The 16,767-nt window shown below is 46.8% G+C and overlaps 1 protein-coding gene across 1 annotated transcript in view; it reads left to right on the plus strand.

Annotated features, from left to right (window-relative positions):
- Positions 1-16,767, plus strand: part of F8 (coagulation factor VIII) — a 589,495-nt gene that overhangs the window by 441,684 nt on the left and 131,044 nt on the right. Inside the window, exons 18-19 of the mRNA XM_085630970.1 lie at positions 6,835-7,017; positions 8,112-8,228. Coding sequence (XP_085487096.1) covers positions 6,835-7,017; positions 8,112-8,228 — 300 coding nt within the window. The remainder of the gene's footprint in view (positions 1-6,834; positions 7,018-8,111; positions 8,229-16,767) is intronic.

The raw sequence follows: 16,767 nt of genomic DNA on the forward strand, positions 1-16,767 counted from the left end.
GCACCTACCTACACTAGTTGTATCTACTAAACCTCTCTAGAAGTTGTAGTCAGGGTGTGTTACTCCCTTCAACCTACAACCACTAAGTCCAGTAGGACTTAAGTATTATAATCTATGTTATATGTACCTAAACAATATCTGTGTGATCTTTCAATTTAGTATCTCAAGATTACAATGGTATTACAACAGCAAGCTCAGATCCCAACCGCTGCTCACCAATGTGAGAAGTTGGCCTGATGTATGATGTCACTAGTTCTAGTGTACACCTTATATCAGTCCAAATACCCTTATGGTGATTGGTTGTAAAGTCAACCTTATAGACCAGCTATCCTAGTGGTAGCATGGACAAGAGCAGTCTTAGGCTAAACTCTGAATGGCATGTGAAGCCAGCTGTGATACCATATATAATCCCTTGAGTACCAAATGAAAGGACACCACAACAGATATATATATAAAATAAAGTGTATTTATTCTAGACAAACCCTCAGCACTTTTTATGAGATTAGAGGTAAGCACAACACAGTCTTATTTATGCATACATTAAGTCACACAGGTAATTAATACAGTTAGGCCCTAGGGGCCACGCAAACCATATACTAAGTAAGTGGTATAAGGACCACTGTCACGGAAATAGGATAGGCCTAGGCCTAGGGAATCACTGGGGCTACACTATACTACCAAAGGTTAGGAAGTGGGAGGCCCACGGGATTCAGGTGCAGAGTGGAAACACTCACGCGTAATGCGTAAAAGTCACTAGCAATAGTACAGTTTAGAAATAGATAGATTTAGGACACTTCCGGAGTAGCTAGGAAGTCGAGACTGGAAAACTAGACACTAGGATAGTCACTATCCTGATGAGCACCGGAGTACCCAAGTTACCTAGCCCACAGGCTGCGGGTGCATAGGGGTGAAGTTGCGTCGGGTTTCGTCGTCGACTCCTATGGATGCCTGAAGAAAGATGCTGACAGGCAGTCAGTGAAGAGTGTCCGGTGGATCCCAAGGCTGGGATCAGGAAGAAAGGATACCTGCAAGCAGAAGGGACAGAGTCAAGGTCACTAGCCAGTGACCACGTGGAACCAGGAAGGAACCAGGCGATGTCGTGAAGATTGCAGGTGAAGGTGAAGCTTGTCGCTGCAGCCACGAGGACCAGGGAATGTCGAGGACGACCAGGACCAGGAGGCGAGCTGTCCCACGAAGGCTCTTGCTGTCGGCGGCGTCGAAGTTGGACTAGGACTCACCAAGCCTTGGCAAGCGGAACCCACGAAGAACGGAGGACTTGCTTCTGGTGCAGACCAGGAAGGTCTGGGGTGCTTCTTCTTTGCAGAGAAGCGGGAGCCAGTCTGGAGGAGCCAAACCAGCGCTGAAGATTTCAGGGTGCGTCGTCTCAAAGGCCACTAGCCAGCGGGCAAGCAACCGGACAGACGCGGCAAGCAGGAAAATGCAGAAGGGCCCCACGCAGGACTCGTGGAGTGTGGGGGGCTGATCTTCGGTGCAGATGGTGCTTGGGGTTGGGGCTTCTCAATCCCCGGTGCACAACTTCGAGGGTGCCTCAGAAGCTGCGCTTGAAGATACTAGCCACTTTTCCCAGGTAGCCGGTCCCACGTCTCTCGTCGCCTCCACGGATCTCAGCACGGCTGTGGATGTGGATCAGGGTCGGAGAAGTCTGGAAGTCAAGGCTCTGGTCGGGCTCTGCAGTCGGTCCCTCGTAGAACTGGAGCAAAGCAAAGGGTAGTCTCTTGATGGTGCCTGTTAGCACAGGGTAGCCACTCCTTGGCCACAAGGGAGATTCTTCAGTCTTCTTCTTTTGTCGAATGTCGAAGGTCCAGAGTTTCTGTTCAAGTTGCAGGTTCAGGATAATCTAAAGTCTTGAGGCCCAACTCCCACTCTTATACTAATCTGGGGGGCTGGGATACCTGCTAGGTCACGCCTTATGGGTGGGACCTGGGAGGGGGGTGGTTACACCCCCTTCCCTTTGTCCAGTTTCGCGCCAGGACTGGGGCTGGAGTGCCCCAGCACCGGTTTGAACTGGACTATGCATGGGACACCTTGTGTGCCCCAGGCATGTCTCATTCCTTTCAGCCCTCCCTGCCCCAATACACTAAAGTCTGTCTGGGGAGGTGCTAGCACCTCCCCAAGCAGGAAACCTATTGTCCAAGCCTCCCTGGCCGGGATCACTCCCAGCAGCAGGAGGTCAGACTTGTGTCTGTGGCAGCAGCATCCATTTTGTGATGCTGAGGCTTTGGTTAGAGTTAAACAGCAAAGTAGGATTTTAACATGTCTCTCCCTCTAGAAGGGGGGAATAATATCCTCATCACCAGAAATGGTATGGGGGTATTATTCCAAAGTGTTAGACACCTTACACGACATGTTTTGATAAAGCCAAACCATAGTTACCATAACCGTTTAAGATTATAAGGCACTTTAAGAGTATATGGTAGGCTATATCATAGAACAGCTATAAGGACATGGTTCCGAAAGCTGCAGACAGGCTCAGCTCATGCTAGAGCACCATCTCACATGTTACCAAGCACTCTGCCTCCAGGATTGTTAAGGCCTGCCATAGGAGTGACTGATAGGTACACATGTGTCTATATATAAGGTAGGTATAGGAATACTACACCTAAGCAAGGGGTGATTACACGACCTTGCCCCAGCTGAGTGATCAGCCAGTTGTGTCTGATTGGAAGGCCAGACCAGGGGTGGCATAATACATGCTGCAGCCCCTGGGAGGCCTAGGGTACACCTATGCCCTGGGTACCTAGGGTACACTGTACAGGGTCCAATAAGGTGATCCTTACCAATTGGTTATGTACCTAGGGTACATGGAGTCCATTTTAAAGAGAGAGCAGACATCCTGAGACCCTGAATGGCAGGATCTCAGGCCAACTAAGTCGAAAAACCAGCTAGACACTAGGCAAAAAGTTGGGGGTAACCATAGTCAGATATCCACCTTCCTACAGTGGGTGCAGTCATTGACTGAACCCGCCTACAAGGGGATACCTAATCCCCTTCAAAAGTGCAGGCGGGTTGCCGCCTGCGCTGAGAAAACACTGAGCAGCGGTAAAGCAGCGGCTCAGTGTTTTCACATGAATTCGCTGCCCCCATAATACACTGATAACTCTTAGACTCCAACAACATAATACTAGGGGACCTCAACCTCCATTGGAACAATGAAAAGAACATTCCCTAAATGAGCATCTACTCAATAATAACCTTATCCAACACTGCACAGAGCAAACCCATTGTAGAGGCTCAATCCTTGACGCCATTATAGCTCATGAACATACAGTTACCATCGACCACATCCTTCCTGTCGACTGGTAAGACCATCATATCATTCTATTTCACATTAACCATCTGACTCACTGCCTACCCCGTACACAGGATTCCCTTCACTGGGTGAGAAATCTAAGACAGAGTCCCCTTGTTGACCTGGAAGAACTGGTAAGAACACTACTTCCCCCCAACACGAATGACCTATCTACAACTAAACTTACTACACACTACAATGCAACAATGACAACCATGCTAGACCAAATAGCACCCTTGAAGCAAAAAAGAGTCAGGAACAACCCATCAAGATCATGGTTCAATACAGACCTAAACTCTGAAAGAAGACATCTCAGGGCTGCAGAAAGACTCTGGCGGAACCACCTGTCCACAACGTCCAGAATGCAGGAAATATAAAAAAAAAAACATCAAGAATGAAAAAACGACTCTTCAATCTCATCAAACAACAAACAGCCAAGCCTCCCACAACACCCTTGCAGGCTTCCAAAGAGCTATACGACACCTTTTCCATTTTCTTTCACGAAAAAAATCACCAAGATTGAACGATCCCTTGATGCCCGCCCCCCAGCAACGAAGGAAGCAACTCGCCCTGGCACCCTCCTAACTGCTGGAAGACATTCAACCCCATCTCCAAAGCAGACATCACGGAAATGATTATCAGGTCCAAACCTTCCTCACACATAGCTGACCCTATTCCTGCGCAACTGGCAAAAAAGCTCAACCTCACCCTAGCCCCTCTCTGGGCCAAGATCATAAATAGCTCCCTGAGAACCGGAGTCATGCCAGACTGTCTTAAAATCGGCCATGTCACGCCTTTACTAAACAAAACGGGCACAGACCCAAACAACGCCAACAACTTCAGGCCCGTCTCCAATCTCCCTTTCTTAGCCAAAATCCTGGAAAGATGTGTCCTCCTCCAACTTAACCAGCAAATTGACAGCAACAACCTTCTAGATACTCACCAATCGGGCTTCAGAAAAGGTTGCAGCACAGAGACAGCGATCCTGAATGTCATAGATGGCGTCTACAAATCACTCGATGCAGACCGTTGCTGCCTACTTATAGTCCTTGACCTATCTGCAGCCTTCGATACGGTCGACCACAATCTGCTCATAAATGTACTCCGAGAAAGGATTGGAGCAGATGAAGTGGTCCTACAATGGTTTACCTCCTTCCTTCAGAACCTCTCCCAATGAATAAAAATTAACAATTTCACGTCTGACCTTCTCCCCATAACCAGGGGAGTCCCACAAGGATCAGTTCTCTCCCCATCACTGTTTAACATCTACATGGAGCCCTCAATGCCATACGTAAAAAAGCCAACATCCTCTTCCACCGCTATGCAAATGATACCCAGAACTACCTAGAAACATCCTCAATTTGAGACATACAGAGACTAAATAATACTCTACGAGAAGTCCCACAACCACCTAAAACTCAACCAAGATAAGGCGGAAATCCTTCCCATATCCAACAAGGTGCAGACCCCCCCAAGTCACAGAATAGCTAAAATCCATAGATGCTCTTAATTGCAATCTGACCCTGGTAGACTCTGTAAAATCCCGGGAATCACTCTGGACCCAAGCCTAAACATGGACAAACATATCAAGAACACTGCAAAGAGTGCATACTTTAACCTAAAACTACTCAACAAAATAAAACCGTTCATCCCTCCCACTGACCTTAAACAGGCCACACAATCCCTGGTTCTGTCCAGATTGGACTACGGGAACGCAACACTCACTAGCACGGCAAAATCTCACTTAGCTCCCCTCCGATCAACTCTAAATGCAGCTGCCAGCATGATCACCGGAGTAAAGAAATTCGACCACATTTCTCCCTCTCTAAGAGAGTTAAAATGGCTCCCAATCGAAATGCGTGCCAACTTCAGAAGTGCATGTCTCACACACAAAGCTCTTTACACCAGTAAACCGGCATACCTGGCTTCCAAACTCAAAAAACCTGGACAAACGAGGAATCTCAGGAGCACCACCACTCTTCTTCTCATTTCCCCAAAAACTCGGAAACAAAAAACCCTATCTTGTTCCTTCTCGGGAAATGCGCCTAAAATTTGGAACTCCATCCCAGTCCATATCAGGACTAATCCCTCCTTCTTAAACTTCAAAAGTCAGCTCAAAGTCCTCTTCCTCAACTAATCTCATCTGAATGGATAGCTGCCTCACAAAACGACAGAGCTCCTCTACCAAAGGAATCTTGCCCAGCATAGAACATAGACACTTCGATAAGAAGGCTTTTCATCGCCTGCCTTCTGACTCGCTCCCAGGACCGCCTCCAGGCCTCAACAAGATTCGACACAAGACAATGCTGTTTATTGTAACACTGTATAGTTGACTGCATCACGATAAATGTTGTAAAGCGCTCTGATACCTCTGGGTCTGGCTAGCACTATATAAAACTCTTAAATAAATAAATAAACTTAACATGGCTAAACGCCGCCTTTCACGCTGTATTTAGCGTGAAAGGGGCATACAACGGGTGTTGTGGTGGGCGTTCCGCCGCAACACCCATTGATATTGACGCTGCCCTCTATTTACAAGGGTAGCGTAAATATGGGACAGTGCCAAAATTAAGACCAGGAAAACCTGGTCTTAAACAGGCGCAACAAGGAGAAATGTTTAATTTCTTCTGGATTTTGCTATTTCAATGTGTGCTGTGTTGGGCAGCACTCATAGAAACAGCAAAAGGCCATTGATTATTGATATGCAGGAACGGAGAACTTCCTGCACATAAGCAATCTTCCCCTGCACTCACAGGCACCCTTGCACTATGGTACAAGGGTGCCTGCGTTGGCACTAAGCTGCTAAATGTAGTGGCAGTGCAGGGGGAAAAGCAGAACTGCACCATATTCTTGTAAATATGGTGCAGCCCTGCATTTCAGAAGCGGCGGAGTGTGGTGTTAAGCCAAGGAGGCTAACGGCATGCTCTGCCACTTCGTAGTAAATATCCCCCTAAGTTTCACCTAACTGTAATAAGAGTGGCTGCTCTGTGCCTGAACACTGAGGAGACCTTTAGGTACTAACCTCAGGCTACGAAGGGGCTTCTGAATTCTAGCTTTCATTGGTCATCTTGATTTTATGTGTTTTGTTTGCTTTTGTGTGTATTAAAGTGATTTTTCTTTTTCTGGTGATGTTTCCTATTGTGTGCATGATGTCTGATGGTTTGCACAAATGCCCGCTCATCCTTTTCACTGTCTGGTGACTGATGTTTGTTGCTGTGTCTGGCCAGTAACGCTACAGCGTCCACCTTCTAGTGTCTGATGTTTGCTGTTGTGTTCCGTCAGTGTTCAGTAATTCATTGTAGCTCCCACTGTCTGGTGTCAAATGTTTGCTGTTGTGTCTGATCTGCCATTAGTAAGGCATTGCAGCTCCCATGGTCTGGTGTTTGCTATTATCCGGTCAGTACGGCTTTGCAGCGCCCTGTGTCTGGTGTCTGATATTTGAAGTTGTGTTCGGTCAGTGGTCAGTAGGGCTTTGTAGCGTCCACTGTCTAGTATCTGAGTGCTTATTCTGTGCCTCTCCACAGCTATTAATGGCTATGTCATGGACGCCCTGCCTGGCCTGGTGATGGCTCAGCACCTGCGTGTCCGGTGGCACCTGCTAAACATGGGAGGCACTGAGGATATCCATGCAGTCCACTTCCATGGACAGGTGTTTACGATCAAGACTGGCCAGGAATACAGGATGGCTGTCTTCAACCTCTACCCAGGTATGAATTCTCCAGAGCGAGCAGGGAGTAGCGGTGACCCAGACATGAGTACCCAAAGCTGGCAAGGAGGAGTGAGTATCCAGGTATCAGTTCCCTGGAGTTCTCTGGCCCACCCAGAAGAGAAGATCACAAGCAGGCATATCCCACTCAGGCCAAACATAAAAAGTGGGTTCTCCTCCCAGAAAGTAGAGAGAGTCCACATTAATTCAGGTTTATGGTGCTATGTTCTGCAGGTTCTCAAGTAGTGGACCCCATGGTGTTTCATGCTGATGTTTTTAGCCACATATATTAAACATTGCGGTCCCCTGCCACTAGACGCCCCCCATGAGGTACAAATTAGCTGGGTCTAAAAGTCACATCCTCGAGTGCAACATCAGTTGGAGCTCTTCTGAGAAAGAATGAACTTTGCTGCATGGCTGGGCAGAAGGAGTGTGCACATGACATGGAGAGAAGGCTGGAGCTGGGACCTGCTTCTGGGAAGTGCACCAATGACCTAGTGATACAGTCTGGTGGCTCTGCACACCTCTTGTAGAAGAGGAAGAGGGCTATCTGCCCTTTGATGAGACTGTCATGTGCTTGGAGGAGGTTAGAGCTAGGAGGCTTTGAGGTAGAGCTGGAGGTTGTGATAAAGTTGGAAGGGTTTGTGGACCTCTTCTTGGAGAGGAAGAGCCTTCCGTGACCTTTTCGTACGGCTTGGGCTCTGTGATCTGCTGCGATGAGGTAAGAGCTCTGAGTCTGTGTGGTATGACTAGAGGTTTGTGACTGCTCAGAGTAGGAGAGGGACCTGTGATCAGGTGATAAGACTGGTTCTACCAGAAGTAAAGTGTTGATCGCCATGTGATAAACCTTGCGGTCTGAGACCTGCTTCTGGCAGCATTGTGCCCATGACCTTGTGATAAGGATGAAGGTATGACTTGCTTAGAAGAGAAGGTGTCTGTGTGATCCTGCAATTCATATGGTAGAGATAAGGGGGAGTCTGTGGACTCCTTCTGGGAGAGGCATCTCTGTGACCATGTGATATGGCTGAGTGTCTGTCATCAGTGTCTGGATGAAGGCGTGCTTGTAATCTGAATGGGTCTTATTTTTACACCCAGGTGTTTTTGGCACAGTGGAGATGAACCCAGCAAAGAGTGGACTGTGGCGCGTGGAGTGCCAGGTCGGAGAGCACCAGGAGGCCGGGATGAGCGCACTCTTCCTGGTCTACGATCCAGGTAAGTAGAGTTCTTTCAGTGACTCAATGTCCGCCCTACTGTCTCCCCCATATTATAACTGATCTAGCCAGGGTGGCTATGGTGGGGCTAACAGAGATGAAGGCACATGTGTCTCAAGGTAGGGCTAGGACAGGGGGTGAAATGCCTTAACTAACTGACCTTCCTCCTTTTCCTGGTGTATTGAAAGCATCCGCCTCCCTATCCCCGCTCCATCATCTTCTGTTGCATCCCACCTCTTGGGTGTAAGAATATATTGTTGCTTCCGCTGCAAAGGGTCTGAAAAGAAATATTGAACTCCACCACATCTCCCACTGTTCCGAAACGGGGCTTGGATGGTTGCTGTAATCCTACAAGACACATATTTTCATGTTTTAATGGTAAAGCAACGCATCAAATGTCTCCACTTCCTGAATTCAGCCCCCATGCATTCACTGGAGTGTGAGATCTGGAGCCTGTAGGGTCTTTTAGTCTACCTGACCTGAGACATCGGGCTAATCATGGGCCACTCCCTGGCAGAAGGTGCTGCAAGAACTTCTAACGACAGAAGACGTACTACGCCAAATGACTAACATTAAGCCTAGGATGAATCAAAATAATACCTGGAGGTGGTGCTGAACAAAAACAATGGGAAAGATTTCCTTCATATGATTTAATTTAATTTAATTGTGGGTTTATATAGCGCTAGAATCGACTCCCGGAGGAGTATCTCCGCGCTTCGACCGCTGGGGAACCCATCCTGGCTCACCCTGAGAGATGGTCCCTAATGGGTATCTCTAAGGTGCGACCAAGCATCCCCGGAAGTCTGGGGGGGCCGTTGTGAAGATGAGGCAAGCTAATGCCCAGAGTTGCCGAGTGTGGTCCCTGACTGGAGTAGGCACCGAGGCGAGAATTATCGAGCCCGCTGACCCTGGTCCACGACCCTGCCGCGTCGGGAATCGAACCCTGGTCCCGGGCCGTCCTCTGCTTACGGGTCTGCCGCCTCTAACCAGTGAGCCACACCTCTCCACAATGCACTATCATCCGAGATCCTCAGATCCCTAAAATTCTGAACAAACCCTAAACGGACAGTCAGACAGGTAGATGAGCTGTGGGTCTCCATGGCTTTGCTCATCTTCATTGTTGCTAGCGGCAGCCTCCACATGAGACTGGTACCAGAGTGTTTGTAGGATCTGTGATGCAAGTAGGTGGAGCCTACAAGCTTGTTCTGTCCCTTGTGAAGGCCATGCTCTTATCAAGAAGTGGCATAAAAGCATCATGCTGGCCTGAGTTTGCTTTGACTCAATAGATCATCACAGACTGTGTCAGCAAGGTTGGGGGTCCACGTCGAAAACCTAATGTTTGAAGGGTTGTGGCCCCTCACGGCCCAGCCATTCCATAAAAACATATTAAAACACAGAGAAGTTGATATGGCTTTAAATAGATTTCTTACATCCATTAAGTCATAGTCAGTTGTGTAACAGACAGTCAATACAACCAGTTTTATCTCAACCCAGCAGAAGAAATAAGATCAAGAGTTTTGGAAAAAGATGATCTGGCAATCTGGAGTTCGTACTTCAGAACCACACAGTTTAATTCCTCCCAGACAGTCACACAATAGAGGGATTAGGTGTGTCTGGATGGGCCACCTGCTAACAGGATAGGCATTGGAGCTGAGCACACCCCATTTACAACTGAATAGCCTGTGCTCTGTGTTCACCCAAAGGGCCTAACGACCCTGCATTGTTACTGCAGCCAGCTTGGGACCAGGACACGAGAGGCAGGAGATTTCATGGACTTCGAAGCTACTGTCTAGAAGCTTCTCCCATCTTCCAGAATCCATTCACCAGGGTGTAAAAAGAGGACCTCAGACACCAACACTTCCAGACCTGAACCCAGGAAGAAGGCCTTTTGTGCTACTACAAGGAGTGCCACTCTGCCTGTGTGCTGCTCTGAAGAAACTGCTGCCATGCCGTGCTGACCTGCTGCCTGCTGCCCTCTTGCTGAGGTAAGAAGGACTGGACCTGCATCTCTTGAACCCAGACCCCAGAGTGATTCCAAGTGCTAGTTGGCTGGCCTCGCAATTTGAAGCCTCTAGGACATAACAGTCTTCCAACAACCTTGCATCTGCACCTGGTCTGCCATATATGAGTGTACCCTGCAAAGTGGTGCCACCCCAGTCCTGGACCCTTTGAAATGGGTTTACGGTGCTCTGGGAGCCTCTGTGGATCCATCAGAACCAATGTATCTCCTCTGCTGTGCCATGCAACCCCATGCAGAATCGTGCACCCATCGCAAAGACTCACATCGCTTCCGCAGCCCACATCGCCTTCAGAACCACCACTGTGCGGTGCATCCACAGTGCAGGCCCTCTCATCGCTCGTCGACGACAGCCTCGACAACGGACTCCGCATCGTAGTTCAGCAGACCTAACTGAGTCATTGTAGCGGGCCCGCACTCTTGGTCAGCCTGAACGTGGGACTTTGTCCCGGTCTGGCACGACCACATATTCACAGTTGGTGCTTTTTGCTTTTTTGGCTGTATTTTTACTGAAACTTTCAAAGTTATATATCTCTGATTCTACTAAATGGATTCTTGTTGGTTTGGTCTTGTTTTATTAATTAAAGAAAGTTCTAATTTTCTAACTTGGTGTGGGATTCTCTTTTGTTTGGTGTTCTCACTTTATCACTTTTTAAGTATTGCACAAATACTTTACACATCGCCTCTGAGTTAAGCTTGACTGCTGTGTGCCAAGCTCCCAGAGGGTTGAGCACAAGTTAATTCAGGGTTGGCTTATGCCTCACCTCGACAGGGATTGTGGTTGCTGCTTGACCCGGGTTAACACCCCAGTCAACCAACAACCCAATTTCCCACAGTCACAGACTTCCTGACTAGGTATAGGGGACCCCTTGGGGTCTGCAGACCCCAGGTTAAGATACGCTGAGCAGACGTGTGACATGTATCGGTGGTAAATTTGGCATGAGAGACGCAAATTAAGACTTGAGAGTGGGTGAGGAGGAGGTGCAAGTTAGAGCGGCTACGGTCTGTCATCAGTGTTATGATAATACTCACAAGTGTGTGAAAGAGCTTATGAGTACAGGCCCCAGCTAGGCCCGCAGAATACAAGGGTTCGCTCTCCTGTAACAAAAGCTAGAAGGAAGTTGGCACGGAAACTGCAAATACAAAGACAGAGTTTATTAACCCTTAAGGGTGGTCCTACAACCTACACAACACTCTTCAGTATTGCATAGAGTAGCACAAAGAACTTGCGTACATGGTCCGCTTTTATACACAACAGAGGGGCTTATAAGTGGGTGGATACAACATAGAGCAAAATTCATTACCATTTATGGACATTTTCGATACAGGATCAATATATGGGCGGAGTTAACAATTTCCTGAGCCCGCGAAAACATGGTCAAACAAGGACTAACTGATAACAGATGTGGTCAAGTCTGGACATGCGCCAGACGGACAAAGGAGCTATTTATAGACTGTTACTAGGCAGATTACAAGAGCAACTAGCGAAAAGGTAGGACTCTTCTCGTGCAAAGCACATGGAGACATGACAATACAAAATGGAGTCCGGACATAAGACAAGAAACACATTTTAACTCAAAGAGAATCCATGTCTTCAGTGAATGCTTAATCATATCGCTGTTTTAGTTTTCAACAGACGACCCTTTCAGCATTCACTGAAGACATTCGGCTTGTTAGGATAATCATCATATATGTCAATTTTCATCATCTCTTCCACCTCTTTGTTTAAATGTTTCTGATAGGTGACATTGGCAATAGCTTTGTTATCAGGAATACAGAATGACACACATAAAGAACAGAGTAAAGGACCACACTGAACACAGATGCAACAGGAAAACAGAACTGCTACAATAATACAGAGACCAGTTAAAACTTTCCATCCCCATGTAGTAATCAATGCCCAAAACCATCCAGAAAAGGTCCAAGTGCCATTTTCTGTATGGATCTCAGCTGCGATTTTATGCAATTTATTAATAGCGTTATAGACTGATGGCGTGTGGTCAGGAATAAATACACAACAACTACTTCCGATAATCCTACATGCTCCACCTCTGTCTGCTAACATAACATCTAATACCATACGATTCTGTAACGCAACAATTCTAGTGATTTGTAATTCTTCCGTAAGATTCCCAAGAGCAGCAGCAGCTTGATTCGTTACAGCCTCTACAACTCTTGTTAATCGTCGAACCTTCCTACTATTTAGGGCAGCTCCAACAAAGAAAAAACAATCCTAAGTTAAAATCAACATACTGCTGTAAGCTAGTGTCAGTTTGGTCAACATCATCAATAGATAAAGTACGTTTATACCTATTTACAGTTACATTATTCAATAACTTCAAATTTTTATGATAGGATGCAGGCGCTAAGAATACAGGGGGTAATAAGAACGCTACATAACATACTCCGGACCAGCCGGCTGGTAAGCGATAATAACCCTTATTCCCACATACGAAATACGTATTATGGGAAGCTAAGAAAGTACTATTATTTAATCCATCTATATTCAAAACAATAATACAGTCACTAACACCAACAGGAATATGACCCACACTCTGAACACACAGGTCCGCTTGAGCTTGTGCCACTTGAATCACAAATTGTTCGTTTCCAGCAGTGTCTCTGGTGTTCGTGAAGATGTAAGGGATCGATTCATTATCTGGTCGATATTCTTCCCACTCCCATATTGTCCCATTCGCTTGTGGATAGCATTCTTTATCTTGATGACATTCCCTATTAAGTCTAAAAAGTAGTCGTCCCACTGTAGGTTTCCGTGTGGCAAAAAGCAAAGTATACCATGCTCTACAAGAGCCATTATGAGAGAAAGCCATTATAAGAGAAAGGAAGAGGTATGAATGGCGTTCCTCCTTTCTTCTGATGAGCTGGCATCATACCACATATCCAACAGTTCGTAGCATTTGTAGCAACATGGGTATGATGCAACATCTGGATGAAAGTATTATTCAAATAAGACTGACGATGCTTCAATTCTTGATACGGAAGGGTGTAAAAGTAGTGCTCCTCAGGCACTGGAGTAGTCAAAACAAGTAACTCACGGGCCGGAGTCACATCCTCAACAAACCACGTGGTTATACCAACAATAGCTACAATGATAATAAAACTTGTCGCACAAAAAATCTTCTTCTTCTCCATTTTATAGTAAAAGTCAATATCTTCCTGAAACTAAAAGGTTGTCAGAACTCTTCCCCTTAGGCAGCCGTTGATTTCTTCACCAGCGGGCCAAGACAGGTGTCACTACACTAATGCAGGGCTGATCCCCCCCCTTGCCTCATTGGCTCTCCGTTTCACTAACCTAAGGGCCGTTCTGACAACGTATCTGGATACAGAAAAGAAATCACTTCCTCGGTCTGAGATGATATCTTCCTCCTCCAGGAATCGCTTGGTCCGGGAAGAGCTCCTCAGTGTCGTTCGGTTCCACAGCACAGCCTTTCTCTGCAGTCAGGATTTCTCGATGGTCGGTCAACACAGCAGGCTCCACTAATCCAGGCGGCACTTTGCGACAGTGCAAGGAGTGGATCCAGTTCTTCCGATTGGAGACTCGCACAGCTGTCCTTGTTGCGAGCAAGACCTGCTCAGGACCAACCCATCTCGGCTCCAGACTGTTCGTCCTTTCAAACACCTTGATCATGACATGGTCTCCAGGCCGGAGGTTATGTCCTTCACCTGTGGACCGATCAGGGAGCGCTTCTCGAACCTGTTGATGAATAGAAACCAAATTATCCGTTAACTGTGCCAGATAATCATTCATCATTACACAAGGTACATCATACACTGACTTCAGTTTCGGTGGACCCCAAATATTCATTGGGCGTCCGAACACGATCTCATATGGCGTGAGACCGGTCCGAGAATGCGGTATCGATCTAATTGACAATAATGCCAGCGGTAAAGCGTCTGGCCAAGTCAAAGAAGTCGAAGCTTGGATCTTAGCGATCTTAAGCTTCAAAGTACCGTTATATTTCTCAACCAATCCCGCAGACTGAGGGTGAAACACTGCATGAAATTTCTGGGTAATTCCCAGTCCTTTCAGGACATACTTGATAACGTCTGCTATAAAATGAGGTCCGTTATCACTCCACAACAATCTACAAACACCATATCGAGGGAAGAACTCCTTCAATAGCATCTTGGCTGTAGTCATTGCAGTATTGTCTTTCGTAGGGTATGCCTCAACCCACTTGCTGAAAGCACAAACCACTACTAGGACATACTTCAAATTATTACAGCGCTCAAGCTGAATGTAATCCATCTGCAAAACCTCAAAGGGTGCAGTAGGTGTTGCAAATCCTCCCGCTGGAGTTCGTGTACCCTTTCCTGGGTTATACCTCAGGCAAATCATGCAAGTCTGCACTACCCTCTTTGTCGTACTAGCGATCTCCGGATGCTCCCAAACTCGTGTGAGTAATTTGACAATTGCGGAAGCTCCGACATGCGCTAGTCCATGTGCCATCTGAACCATAGGTTGTACGAAAGCTGTGGGTAACTTCCATTTATCCATCTGCTTACTTCTCCAACACCCTTCATCATCTAATTCTCCATCATTGGACCATTGCTCCCGTTCCTTATCGGAAGCGGTCCTCTGTATCTCCAGCACTTCTCTCCTAGCATCGTGCCATCTTTCTGCTTGTGACCTCACAACATACATTGCAGTAGAGCCAGGCTGCATCGCAGTCTCTCGTGCCATCCGGTCTGCCAAAGCATTCCCTTCTCCAACTTTATCAACCACCTTTTTATGGGCACTACATTTAACTATAGCAATCTTCTTTGAATATGTTAATGCAGTCAAAAGGTTGTGAACTAACTCCCCATACATTATCTGTGCTCCATGTGACGTTAGAAACCCTCTCTCCTTCCAGAGTAGGCCAAAATCGTGCACTACTCCGAAGGCATAGCGGCTATCTGTATAGACATTCACACACAATCCTGCACTGAGCTCACATGCTCGTGTTAATGCTATCAGTTCCGCTGCTTGAGCTGATTTCTGCGGTATGCGTGCTGTCTCCACTATTGTTTGTAATGTGGTAATTGCATACGCTGCTGAAGTCGTACCATCTGGTAGCTTCAGGCATGATCCGTCCACCCATAGTTCTCCATCTACATCTGTAAAGGGCGTAGCCCGGAGATCAATACGACCCTTTGTCTGTTCCTCAGTCACAAGAATACAGTCATGTGCTTTTCGTGCTTCAGACTGAGTTTCCCGGAACGGCAACAATGTGGCTGGATTTAACGTTGCACACCTCTTTAACGTAATATGAGGAGCCAAAAGCGTCAATTCATATCCCGTTAAACGAGCACTGGTCAAATGCTGCGTCTTTGTCTGATTAAGCAGAGCATCAACAGCATGGGGAACTAATACCAACAGCTTATGAGATAACACAATTCCCTCGCTTTGGCGTATTGACACAGCTGTCGCCGCAACCGAGCGAAAACAACCAGGCAATGCTCGGGCAACAGGATCAAGTACAGCCGAAAAATATGCACAAGGGCGCTGCTTGTCGCCGTGCATCTGCACTAAAACTGATAATGTACATCCATCTTTCTCATGCACATACAGTGTAAAAGGCTTCGTATAATCAGGGGTACCTAACACTGGTGATGAACAAAGGGCTTGTCGCAAGTGCTGAAAGGCAATTTCGCAACTATTTGACCAGGGAAGAGGAATTGGGGTATCTTTTGTCAAAAGTGCTAACAATGGCTTAGCTATATGTGAAAACCCCAATATCCATTGCCTACAAAAAGAAGCAAGACCCAAAAATGCACGCACGTCCTTCTGTGTGGAGGGTACTGGCGTGTCCAAAATTGCTTGAATACGATCTGGGGTGAGTGCACGCCCCTCCTTAGACAAAAGGTGACCCAAGTAAGTCACCTTTGGTCTACAGAATTGCAATTTCTTCTTCGACACTTTGTGATTGTGAGATGCCAAAAAGGAAAGCAAGGATAACGTGCACTTCTCACACAGCTCAGGAGTGTCGGCCGCCAACAAGATGTCGTCGACATATTGTATAAGGGCTACACCATCAGGCAGAACAAAGGAATCCAATTGTCTTTTCAATGCTTGACTGTAAATACTAGGACTCTCTGTATAACCCTGAGGGACTCTACAAAATCTATAAGACCGATTATTCAAAGTGAAGCCGAAGAGGTATCGGCTATCAGGATGAATAGGAATCGAAAAGAAAGCATTTTTCAAATCGATAACCGAAAATGTGGTCGCCGTTGGCGGGACCAGAGTAAGCAACGTCGTGATATCAGAAACCACTGAATACTGAGGTATCACTATCTTATTCACCTCTCGTAAGTCAATAATAAAACGATAAACCCTAGTATCGGTATCTTTCTTCAAAATGGGTAAAATAGGACTGTTGCAGACGTTGTAGGGAACTTCCTCCACTACTCCCACCTTAATCAAATCCTGCACAATCTGTATGAGTGCCTCCTCCCCCTACTGGGAAATACGATACTGAGGGAGGCGTGGTAACACAGCACCCTCCTGGACACTAAT

The sequence above is a fragment of the Triturus cristatus genome, chromosome 10, assembly GCF_964204655.1.
Source record: "Triturus cristatus chromosome 10, aTriCri1.1, whole genome shotgun sequence".
Classification (NCBI taxonomy): domain Eukaryota; kingdom Metazoa; phylum Chordata; class Amphibia; order Caudata; family Salamandridae; genus Triturus; species Triturus cristatus.